Here is a 12,292-nt window from a genome sequence, read left to right as displayed (position 1 = left end):
GTGCATTTCTGTCTCACTAAATCTAATTCATGCATAAGTCAAGACTTCATCCTGTGATATCATTGGTCCTCTTCAAAAACAAAGGATGAACAACAACAACACTTGATAAATCACTATCAAACTGGGCACAACAAGCCAGGTTTTCTGACTCTGAATCTCCCACTGCTCTTGCCACCACACTATATTGCTGCCCAAAAGTAATGTGTGTACTTATAACCAGAATAACCAAGACCTGGGTTCAAATCTTGACTCGGCTGTTTATTAAAGAAATAACTTTGGGGAAGGTGTGTCATTTCTCTGGTCTCCATCTATAAAACAAGGATGTTGAATCAGATCATTTTCCTCCAGCTTAAAGCAAGATATTCAGTTAAAAGCTAGAAGGGACCTTGGTACGACTACTTCATATTATAGATGAAGAAATCAAAATCCAGAGCAATTTTAAAAATTGCCCCACGTTATCCAGGTAGTAACAAATTTGGGATCTTGTGGTCCTGGACCTTAGAGATGTAGCTGAACTCTCATTTTGCAGACCAAAAATCAGAGGAGGGGAAAGGACTTGCCCAGCATCACACATTCAGGGGGTTAGTGGCCAAGCTTGAAAGAAATCCCAGGTCTCTTGACCCCTATCCCTTCTAAGATCATTTCCATAACTACATTGCTCTTGATGGCAGCAAGATTCAGCTGTTTGAGATTGGGATGAAATTTGCCCTAGGCTTTAGTTCCCTGAAACCTTTGTCCTTAATTTTAAAGTTTAATGGAAATGAGTGGGAAGCCTGGAGATAACTTAAGACACTGAATAGGATTATGGGCAGATGCACAAATGCTTTCTTTCTCTATTAATAACTCCAGATCTCTAATCACTGAAGCATATTCTCCCTCAAATGCCACTCTTCCTCTTAGCTTCTATGTCCTATCTTCCATGCCCTGGCATCCTTGTTCGCCTATGACAGGAGACTAGATTTTTTTCTAAAAAAATGACACAGTAAATACAAATTTTAAAGTAGTATGGGGGGGGGATAATAATTTATTTTCTTCCAACAGTTTGATGCTGTCCCATTTCTGTTTTCAGGGGAGCAGAAGGAAGGAGATGAAAGTTCTTCTGTTGCTGTGGCATTGACAGCTCCTGAGGAGGCTGCAGCCCAGCTCTCTGACAATTCCCCAGCCAAGCCCAAGCACGGGAACCAACGCAAGCACTTTCATCCCTCATTACCCCAGCTACCTTCTGAGGAAGAAGAAATAAACAGGCTTGGAAGTGAAATCATTAAACTGACAGAGGAACAGGCAGCTGAAGAACTAGAAGGGACCAGAAAAGGGAGTTCTCAAGAGGACCCAAGAAAAGGGACAGGTCCATCTCACATCAGGGGGATGGCCAAGGTAGAGTCTCCTTTGTCTAGCCCTGATCCCTTTGGTTCCAGTGAGTCCTTGGGTTTGGGGAAAGAACAAGCCCTGGAAGGCTGTGACCCGGAAGAGGAGAAAGCCATCCCAGAGGAGAGCTGCTCGGGTATCGTGAAGACATGAAGGATAAAAGGATTGAAAATTGGAACACATGGAAGGCGCTAGGGACAATAAGAATTAAGCCACAGAACAACACATTAGAAGTAACTCTCTCCTCAAATACTCCCTAGTCTGGGACTCAGAAAATCCTCTGATCCTGTTGCAAACTGTAGGTATTTTGATGACAGTACAGCTTGATTTATTAAATGCAGGTCCTCAATCTTCTCATCATCATATCTTACTACTGAAGATGTACTGCTGTGAACACGGGCAGGCACTGAAAATAGTGTGCGCCATATGGCTGGTTTTTCCCATCCGTCTTTGTGTCGGCATTTGTTTTATTAGAGATAAGATGTTTTTCTATTAACGTTTAATGTTGTCGATCAAAATTATGGGAAGAGCTTGAAACTGATGGGCTTTTTAATCAGGTCCCCGGTATTTGTAATGATTAAGGCTGTTGGGAAGAGAGACATAATTGAGCATAATGGGTCCGAAGGGCCCACCGTGACACTTTGTCATGTCAAGGCCTTGTTGGGTCTCCTCCACATGGATGCTCTTGGCACAGCGCCTGTAGCAATGTGTCACAGCTGGGAACAGTGGGTGGAGAGGGGCCTCAGCAGCCTTAGAGGACTTGTTTCCCTATTCTGAATTCATACCTCTCATTTGGGTGCTTGTGTTGTTGGGTAAATGACAAGTGTGCCAACTTGGGCATTGGTTGGTGCATTTATAGTACCAGGGAGGGAAGCATGAAAGTCACAATATAGTTTGAGGGCAAAAGAAACAAGGTGAAAAGTAGAGCCAGGAAATGATCATTCTCACCTTTCAAACTTCTCCATCAGTGGTATATTCTGATACTTTTGGAGTCATCTGCTTTTTGGGTAAAAAACAACAACAAATTGGTGTGATCCTAGGTAAATGACTTAACTTTGGGGGCCTGTGTTTCCTTATTTGTATATTGATGGGAAGGAGGGGAGACAGATTCAGTGTCCTCTAAAAGTTCCTTCTAGCTCTGAATCTATGATCCTAGCATTCTATCTAGGACTCAGCTGCCCACACACTGGTGTGAAACTTGAACCCTGGAAGGAGAAGATAGCATCTCCAGGACTGTGAAGTCTCTCTAGGAAACCCCTTGAGGAGAAGGGTCTTTTTATGCTGTCGTATGGGCATCTGGGTGATGCAATGGAGAGAGTGCCTGACCTGAAGTCAGGAAGACTTTTTCTTGAATTCAAATCTGGCCTCAGATACTTACTAGCTGTGTGACTCTGGGCAAGTCACTTAACCCCATTTGCCTCAGTTTCCTCATCTGTGAAATGAGCTGGAGAAGGAAATGGCAAACCACTCCAGTATCTTTGGCAAGAAAAACCCAGAAGGGGTCACAAAGAGTCAGACACAACTGGAACTATAACATATATTCAGAAAATGGAATTCCCCATGTCTCAGGGTCAGTTCATTTCCCCCAGGAAACTGTAAATTTATGTGAAAGCCTGAGAACCTCTTCAGAGGCTTCCTTATATGAACCAGAGGAGTTTCTTAAGCAGTGATGGCATTTTATTTTGTTTTTTTTTACCTCCTAACCATCCTAAAAAGAAAATGTGCATATTAAATGTATGGATATCTAAATATGGTGGTCAGTTTATCTTCCTCTCTCTCTCTCTGCCTTTGCAGAGAATGATAAAAAGGACTGAATCTGAAGGCAGGAGACCCGAGTTCCCATCTCAGACCCCCTTACTGGATAAAGAACATAAGCAAATCAGAGAAATACACCAAAATCTCAACTCACAGAGCTGTTGGGAGCTGTGCACTCTACCCACTTTAAAGCACCAAAGAAATGGTCATTTATTATTCATTCCTCTTCTTCCCACATTTATGGACAATCACAGGAGAGATGGGGTTAAAAGCCCCGGGCTTTCCCCCCTATCCTATGAGGGGCTGTTTGTTTTGGGGGATTAGGATTTTTGGGGGGTGGTTACTAATTGAGAAAAGATAAGAGCAGCCCAGAGAGGCTATGAAAGTAGAAAGAGATTCACCAAGTGTGTGTATGCTCAGTGACTCCCCAGCTAAAACTGCCAGCCCCAGGGGTCCCTAACCCCTGCAGAACTGGACATCAGTTAATCCTGCTGCTGATCCTCAGAGGTACCCCATCTCCACACACAGAGACCCTCTGCCTCACCCCACTTGGCCCCCATCCATCCAACTTCCTGGGGAGGGAATTTGCCTCTGCAGCTGCAAAGTCTGTGTGGGCCAGCAGCCACAGAGGTAATTTTCCTGCTGGACCCGGACTTAACTGCCTGCAAATGTTCAGCTCTCCCAAGTAGCACTTTAAAGGCACTGGAGGAAAATGGAGCCAAATTTAATAAAATAATAATAAAAAGAAAATCCTCTCCTAGCTCAAGCTCAGTTTTGATACCCAGCCTGCCAGGTGCACATCTTTACAGTCCATTTATCAACTCCTGGACAACAGAGTTTATGATCTACCCCCAGCATACTGCACCATGGTCAGGGAAGCCCAGAGGAGTCCCAGGAGTGACAAGCCCCCAGAGGCAAACAGCCTGAAGTTGAATGCTGGCCAGCACATTGGCCTTGGTGGTGCAGAATCTGGGCTGCTGTTGGGTACATCGCCATAACAATATTATGTGTCCACTGCCTCCACCTATCCTCATCCATTTTTTTTTGTTCTCGGATAGTAAAGAAAAAGGTTCCAACTTGCTCACAATTGTTTATTTGTTTCCCTTTTAAACCCTCTTCTAAAATCCTGCACCATACTGCTCTGTCGAATCTACCCTATGGATTACTTTTAGCCAAAAAGCCAAAATAGTGTGAGTTTCCTAGTTATTGATTAAAAAAAAAAAAGAAAAATGTTACTGCTTGGTCTACCCACCCAGCTGCATTCTGACATGCCCACTTTTGTCAGCCAGAATGTGCCTGCCATGTGTGGATTGCTCTCTGCCTTTCCAGTACAGTCCAGGCAGAATGCAGAACAGGGCATGCATGGAGAGATGCAACTGAAAATGACACTTCTCATCATAACAAATGCTCCTTTCCTATGACTGCCCAGCACTCAGCAGCCTTTAGGCATTGATTTCTACATGCAAGTATATATGAGGGTTTGTAGTTCTTTAATTAAGACCTGAGAAAATAAATCCTTTCCTTAAAAAAAAATTGGGGCTTTCCTTACCCCCTGAGACCCATTCCCACAACATCCTTCCTTCCTTGCCCACAAAATTCTTCCCAGCCTCTGGCAAGTATTCCCTGAGGCTTTCTTTAGCCAGGAGGCACCCAGTGGCATTCAGCTCAGTCCCAGGCAAGTAGTATTAGATGCCTTTTCCCAGAGCTAGCCTTAGGCAAGAATGTGAGGGAGTTGTTTTTTCCACTCTCCCTGCTCTTCAGGTGTCCAATGAATTCCCCACTTTCCAAAATCCTTGAGAGAGAAAAAAACAATCTGATAGCAATCATTTACACTTTAGTATGAATAAAGTACACTGTTCCCTAAAAGTAGAGGGAAAGCTTTGTTCCCTATTCAGAGAATTTCAAGTACCATTAAGGAAGCTGAGATGATGACTGTGTGTGTGCATTTTGGGGAGATAGTTATTTTCTTCCCCATACCAATCCTAAGCCAGCCAGCCCTCATAACTGACAGGGCTTTCCAAAAAGCTTTCTTCTTCTCTTTGTTGGGATTTTGGACTTGATGTCTCTTTCTCTGCAGAACCAGACCTGCCCTCCAAAAAGATCACTATTTGAGCAAGATTTATTTCTGCTTTACTTCTGAACCCTGCCTAGTCAGCTTTTCCTACCCTCTTTTCTACTCCTGAACATGAGACAGTTCTACTATGAGAGCTCAATGGCCAGCAGAAGGGCAGAGGCAACATTGTGAGGATCTCCAAACACAATACTTTAAGGTAAATGCAAATTTCCAGGTGCTTTTCATTCCTGCTGTCAAATAGGGCAAAGAATTGCTGGACAAAGACAATTCCAAAGATCAGAGAGAGAGGTTTGGGAGACCAGTGGTGAATCTAATTAGAAATGAGAGAGGAGGAAAAAATGAGAAGGTCCCCTCTCACAATGTTACAGCTGATCCAAAAAAATAGAAAAAAGAAAAAATCCTACCACAGCATGAAGGCAATTTAAAATGATAGATTTCGATGTGCTGCCTTATTTTTCTTATCACTTCTTTCCTAAATGAGGGTTTTTTGATGCACAGGGCAGTTTGCAGAATACTGAAAAGTTTGACTTTCCTTGGTCTGTCTGAACGTAGGGATATATTTTGGGATCTGAGCAGAGACCAATGATAACCTATTAAATTTAAAACAATTGGCTTTTTTATCGGCTGCTGTTTTGTTTTATTTAAAGAAAAGAAGTTCTATTTATTTGCAGACTTCACTTTATTGGATTCTATAATCACCATGCATCATAACTATATTTTTTGTTACCTGGAATAAAAATGGGGTAATTTTCCTGGTATAGATGATTAATTGTCTTTATTATGTGCGTCATTCTCCCTCTCCACCCTCACCACAGACTGAGCATTACTTCCAGCATATTGTAGCAATTTATCAGTTGCAATCTGTCACCTAAAATTATTTGATCATATGGTAGGCTTGAAAAATATGGAGAATGTAAAGATTTTATGCATTCAGTTGAAATGCTTCAGATCTAAAATCAGATGGTTTATTTCCTGAAGTCTTTTTCCCCCTTTCAAGTTGACCAAAACACTAGCTGATTTTCTCTATTTTCTTCTGCATATAGGCACTTCTGGATATATGCACTGAAAAGCCACACTAGGAAAAATTCACTGCAATTCAGAGAAAAGCTTATTCTAAGCATCTAAAGATAGCTTTTCTAATTATTGTCTACATTGTGTTTAAACTGTGCAAACTTGAACATTATTCTCACTTTACCAGCTGTGTCTAGGTAGAGTCATTACATCAAATGCTTCTAATTTTACAAAAAAGAAATCAAAACAAGTGTGTGGTTAAGTCCCAGTGACAAATGCAAACCCTGTGAGTCAAATAGGCAAACTGATTAGCAAGCTGGCTGCAAAGCCAAAACAGCTAATATCTTTAGATGAACAAAATGGATCTGAGAGAAAGGAGGAAGAAAAAACCAGCCTCCAAAGGCCAAATGGGATCTTAGTGATGCACAGACATTTTCCATAACATGGCCCAGCTGTCTGCCCCATTCTCACCACACACACACACACAGATATATACATCCCACCACCAGTACTCCTATGGGAAAGAGGATGGCTATCGAAGGGGTTTCTTAGGTCCAAGAACAAAAGCTGAAATGGGGATCTCCTCTTTAGAGGTCCCAGGGAGTTAAAAAAAGTTGAGAACAATGGAGAGGGGAGATAAGACTCTGTTCCCCCACCTCCAGAAAAAGTCTATGAGCTAAACAAAGCCATAACTAGGGTAGGGCAACCAGGATTCGGGGTCCCACATATTAATGCCTTGTCTTCCCCTGGTCCTTTGCTCTCCCAGTCTTTCTTTCCTCTTGGGAATGCCCCTTATGTTTTATCTCTACCTCTACAGGGGCTGAGACCTGAATCTCTGCGAGAGAGTCTGTGCCATCTTCTGATGCAGCTACACCTAATTGGGGCAGATTATCCCCCTTCCCAGCTATGTAGTACAGTGGATAAGAGTGCTAGGCTTGGAGTCAAGAAGACCCAAGTTCAAATTTAGCCTCCGACACAACTAGCTGGGTGACCCTAAGAAAACTTTGTTTCCCCCAGTTTCTTCAAATGCAAAATAGGACTAATAATGGTGCCTATGTGGGTTCTGGAGTGTTTTGAGGACCAAAGGAGATTATGCTTGTAAAAAGTGCTTAGCACAGAGCCTGGCACTTAGTAGGCACTAGATAAATGCTTATCCCCACCTCCAACTTGCCCCGTGTGTCAAGGATTACTAGTCCTACAGAGGGAGCTAAATTTTGCAGTGGATATAACCTTGGGCCTGGGGGCAGGAAGAGCAGAGTCCCAGTAGGACTGTATGACCCTGGCTAAGTCACAACCTCTGCTTGGCCTCATTTTCTTTCTCTGTAAAGTAGGGATAACCAACTTTCCCAGGTGGTAAGAGGATAAAATGGGCTAATATCATATAAACATTAAAGTGTTAGATGAACGCTAGTTTGATTATCATTATCCTAGTCACCTCCAGAATTAAAAATCTTCTTAAAGACATAACACTGAATTGATGTCATAAAAAGGAAAGAAACAAAAAAAGGAAAGAAACAACTGGGTAAGTTTGGCATTTGTTCTTCTACTTTTTATTATTACTGTGACAAGGGTGGGGGCCAATCATACCATCCTTGACACCCCCAAACTGAAAAGCATCTCATTTTTGTCTGAGGACTAACTTGGCCCATGGCATGGACCAAAGAGAGTCAGGTCCAATTCCAGTGTAAGCCAGTGGGAGCTGCCTGATGGAAGGAAATTAATTTCATGGCAAAGATCCTTCCTCTTCCACAGCCGTTTGGGTTCAATGAACCATTTTTAAATAACAAGTTAAGTTCAAGTCAGAGGTAAAAATAACCACTGAGGACTGGATGCTGGCTGGAGTTCAGTTTGACTCAGAGCTCCCAAGACTGGAGGAACTAGAGCACCATCAAACTAAGCAGTGGGGGGAAAGTCTAAGAAATGGTCTTTGCACAAGGTAAATAGTCATTTTCAGTATTTAAATTTATTAAAGTCAAAGGATACTGGCAAGATGTCAGCCGTTCAGTGTATAATCTAACTTGCAACAGGGAAGCAACCCAGCAAAGAACATTAGTCCAAATCAGGCCTCGCTGGGGTCTCAGGTTTCTTAAATTTGTACTTCTACTTGAGAGGCAGAATTGTGTTGTGAATAGTAATTTATATCACATTTTGTCTCTGATCCCTCTTTCCTTATTTTCTGGGCATTGCATAAAGCCTTCTTGTTCCACCTAGCTAGTAGCTTCCTATGTGATCCTGAACTGATACAGCAACTAGCTCACCTCACTGTGCCTCTTCTTACCAATCTGTGAAATGGCCTGATAATATGGTTCTGTTGCCCAGAGGCCAGAGAAAGCAACTAACCAATTATGGAAAGCTCTGTGGCTAAGGAAATAGGATTTAGAATTGGAAGAGATCTTAGAGATCATCTCATCCAATCCTCTCATTTTAAGATGAGAAAAGTGAAACTTGTCCAAGGTACCAAGTGTCAAATCTAGGATTTGAGCATCTCCAAGTTAAACAGCCTCTTCGAGGCAGCCCACTCTCAGCTGAGACTGAATATTTTGCCAAAGGTCACACACATCATGCAGCAATCAGGAAATCCCAAATCTTCTGGCTCCAAATTCTCTGTGCCCATTCCCCATGACCTCTAAGCTGGCAGCACACTCCCATCTTATTCCCCTCTCCCACTCTTACTGAAATTTCTAGTGGGGACTCTTCACCATGTCATGACAAGACAATCTACTTGTTTCTAAAAATGAAGGTGGACTGCTTGGGGGAGAAGAAACTTCATTCAGAACACTGTCCACTTCTCTGAGGATTTTGGTTTTCCATTTCAAGGGCTGAGTGAAATAAAAATAAATAAATCAACTAAAAACCTCAAACCCATGTTGCAATATTGCATTGAAGCTCCTTTATTATGTGACACACAGAATGTGGAATTTCCCCCCCAAAACAAAGCAGCTCTGAGGAGGCACCGATTAGTGCAGCTAAAGAAAGAGCCTCATACCAGGATCTAAGCAACTGGTGATGTTTGGCAGAGATGATTAACTTGACCAGATAAAGACCAAGGGTCTACAGAAATCCTTGCTTCAGGCAGTCTTGCATTCACTTTCTCTCCTCTTCTTTTTCCTCGATGCATTGTCCATTGCTGCCTTATTCCAGAGCTCTGGTCCACAGATGCCAATGACACAGCAGGCCAGGCGCTTCCCAGCATTGCCATGTTCCAAGCTGCCTTTGTTTCCACCTTTGCCAAGGTCATCTTCTTGCTCATGAACTACAATGGCCCTTCCAAGAACAGAGTGGGGCCCAAATAGGGAAGCAGAAACGTTGGATCGAGACTTCCTGATCTTTCCATCCTTCACAAGGAAGTTCCCGAAGTCCCCTGGGTGGAGGGGGTGGGCTACCCCATGAGGGTTATAGTGGCTGGAGGTGCTATCACAGCCATTGCTGAGATCTCCAAAGTTGTGAATGTGGATAGCTCGGCCAGTGGCATTCCTGGTATCTGCTGGAAACCCTTGCAGATCAAAGAAGACTTCCATCTTCCCATCTGGGTAGAGCTGTTTAAATAGAACTTGCCCTGTCACCTGGGGTTTATTGGCCTCCAAAGTAGACGAAGGCTGTACCTGGCAGGTGGCATAGACAATATGATCATCACTGCCTGAAGTGACTGGCTTCAGGTAGATGAGCCTATGCCAGAGGTCACTGACTTTTTTCTGGATGTCATTCATCTGCTCCCCATTTAGTTCCACTGTGGCACAGGACACAAAGGCAGACAGGATGATGGTGGCACTCAGGACTGGAAGCATCCTGTGGACAGCTGGAGACCTGCAAGGCTGATCCCCAATACATAATGGTAAGGGAGAGGTCTCACAGAATGGAAAGGGGGTGAGAGGGAAAGTAGAATGATGGAGGATCAGCCCAGAAGGGATCTTAGAGATTTGAATTTTCTAGTCTAACCTTTAAAATACAAAATCTTGATTGTCATTGAAAGCTATTGATAGCATTCCTCCAACCTATATGTCCAGAGTGGCACATTATCCTCCTCCCCCTTCAAGTGCCCCCATTTCAACCAAACCGGTCTCCTTGATATTCAGACATGCCATGCCATCTCTCAGACCTCAATGTTTTTGCACCCCTAGTTCCTCATAATTAGAAGTCTCTCCTTCCTTATTTTTACCTCTCAGAATTTCTTGGGTCTCAGATCTAGAGCCACATCCTACAAAAGACCTTTACTGATTGCCCAGTGGGTAAAGTTTTGCCTTCCTATTAGTTTATGTTTATTTCTGATTTATTTTGTACTTATCTTTATTAATATTGTTCCCCCCCCCATCTCCACCCTGCTCCCCACAGATAAAATATAAGTTCTTTGAAGGCAGGAACTATTTTGGTTCTCTTTTATAACTCCAGAACCCAGCATAGTACCTAGCTTAGAGCAAATCTTTACTAAGTTATGCTTGCATTGAATTAGCTGGTTCCAATTAAGTCAGAAGGGTTCCACTGGCCAGGAGTCAACTTGAGTCAAGGACCACATGCACCTTTGTGTTGTGATTTTTCCTTTTTGTGTTTGTGTCAGGAACGATTCTCACTCCTTTCCTAGACTCTTAAGTGCCTCAAGGACTGGAAGCAGAGCTTATCCACTGAATCTCACAGAACTTGCATGGTGCCTTAATCACAGGAGGGGGGTCAAAAAATGCTCATTGTTGACATTGAGAAGATAGAAAAGAAAGAGTCCAGCTCTTCCCCTTGGTCAATCTCCCCAAGCTCTCACACTGTGAAAACACAATCTCTAGCAGTCCTTTTAAACTCATGCTATGAACTTGCAAGTAGGACATTATTAACACTGCAAAATGTTTCTTTTAAAGAGAAATTATTGTAGTTCAAAGTAAAAAAAAAATTCTCTTTCATCCCTTTACCTCTCTTCTCTCACCAACCCTTTCATAGGCTCAGGAAATTACAATTGTAAGGGACTTTAGAAATCAGGGAGTCCAACCCTCTCTTTTTATAGATGGGAAAGTTGAGTCCCAGAAAAGGTTAAATGATCAGATCACACAGGTAGACGTAGCAGAACTAGAATGTAATGGATTTCTCTGACTCCAGAGAATTGTCTTTTCCATTGAATCATTCTGCCTTCCCATACTTCCCTTCCCAATGTTTGCAAAAATTAGACTGCCGTTTTCTTAATCTTGTTTCTTAATCAAAAATTCTTCTGAAAAGATGCCTCCAACCCACATCCCTTCCCATTAAAAAACACCCACCCACTCAGATCCCTCTTATGAAGTCCCATCCAAAGAAATGAAAATCGTCCTTGACTTACTCTCTGTCCACTCTCTCTCTCTCTCTTTCACTCTCTCTCTCTCTTCTTATGCACCAGTGCTGCTTCAAAATAAAGAAGGGTGAGTCACAACTCTGTGTCTGAGATTGAAGCTGACTTTTGCAGGGTACAGACAAGCTGTTTATAAAAGTTTCAGAATGGCCAGCCCAGGGGAGTGGTCAGAAGGCAAAGCAGGGAAAAGTATGTTTGAGCTGGTTTAAGAAAGGGCAGGCCATTCAGATCTGTCCCTGGCTGGTTTCCACTTATTGGTCCCCTCTGCTCCCTCCCTAACTTCAACCGCACCCCTTGCCCCCTGCTCTCTGCTAAGTGCCTGTTTACCAAAAAATAAAGGTTGGGTCATCCACCACCAGGGAGGGTGACCTTCTGGGCAAAGGGAGAAAAACATAGCAGAAGTGAAGTATCCCTCTCTGAGAGTAGACAATGGTCTCTTTATTGAGAAGCTCTTTCCTTTCCACTAGATTCTATAGTAGATGAGTTATTTTTGCTGGACGTTGCTCCCTAATGTGGAAATGGGGATCTCCAGGTCTGCAGGTGACATTTTCTCAGATGCAGTGGCCACATCATTTTAGGGAGATGATAATAAGAAAAGCTTTAGTGATGTTCTAAAATAGAGGATACAAGCCAGGGGCACACTGGGCCTTGTTTTCCCATTAAGAACATACCTTCAGCCCCTCTCTTCTACTCTGCTGCGGTTCTTTTCCATCACAGCACTGTGGCATTTGGAGCTGAAAATTATCTATAGTACAAACCTCCCATTTTATAGAGGAAACAGAGAT

At 42.9% G+C, this 12,292-nt stretch overlaps 2 protein-coding genes across 5 annotated transcripts in view; one reads left to right on the top strand and one right to left on the bottom strand.

The window, feature by feature from the left end:
* Positions 1-5,952, top strand: part of CCDC149 (coiled-coil domain containing 149) — a 145,154-nt gene extending 139,202 nt beyond the window's left edge. For all 4 annotated transcript variants that reach the window (XM_056802474.1, XM_056802476.1, XM_056802477.1 and 1 more), the window contains one exon: positions 1,070-5,952. In XM_056802474.1, coding sequence (XP_056658452.1) covers positions 1,070-1,518 — 449 coding nt within the window. In that variant the 3' untranslated portion in view covers positions 1,519-5,952. The remainder of the gene's footprint in view (positions 1-1,069) is intronic.
* A 3,120-nt stretch (positions 5,953-9,072) lies between these two features.
* Positions 9,073-11,728, bottom strand: SOD3 (superoxide dismutase 3). Its single transcript, XM_016423300.2, has 2 exons — positions 11,499-11,728; positions 9,073-10,017 (listed from the first exon to the last, which is right to left on the bottom strand). Exon 2 carries the CDS (start codon positions 9,988-9,990, stop codon positions 9,274-9,276), a length of 717 nt encoding a protein of 238 aa, XP_016278786.1. The 5' UTR covers positions 9,991-10,017; positions 11,499-11,728; the 3' UTR covers positions 9,073-9,273.
* Between the last annotated feature and the right edge of the window lie 564 nt (positions 11,729-12,292).

The sequence above is a fragment of the Monodelphis domestica genome, chromosome 6 (assembly GCF_027887165.1).
Source record: "Monodelphis domestica isolate mMonDom1 chromosome 6, mMonDom1.pri, whole genome shotgun sequence".
NCBI classification, from domain to species: domain Eukaryota; kingdom Metazoa; phylum Chordata; class Mammalia; order Didelphimorphia; family Didelphidae; genus Monodelphis; species Monodelphis domestica.
This window is presented reverse-complemented; position numbering and strand designations above follow the sequence as displayed.

What these genes read in the sequence shown, in the direction of transcription:
- SOD3 (XM_016423300.2), bottom strand. Translation starts at nt 9,990, where the DNA reads ATGCTTCCAGTCCTGAGTGCCACCATCATCCTGTCTGCCTTTGTGTCC.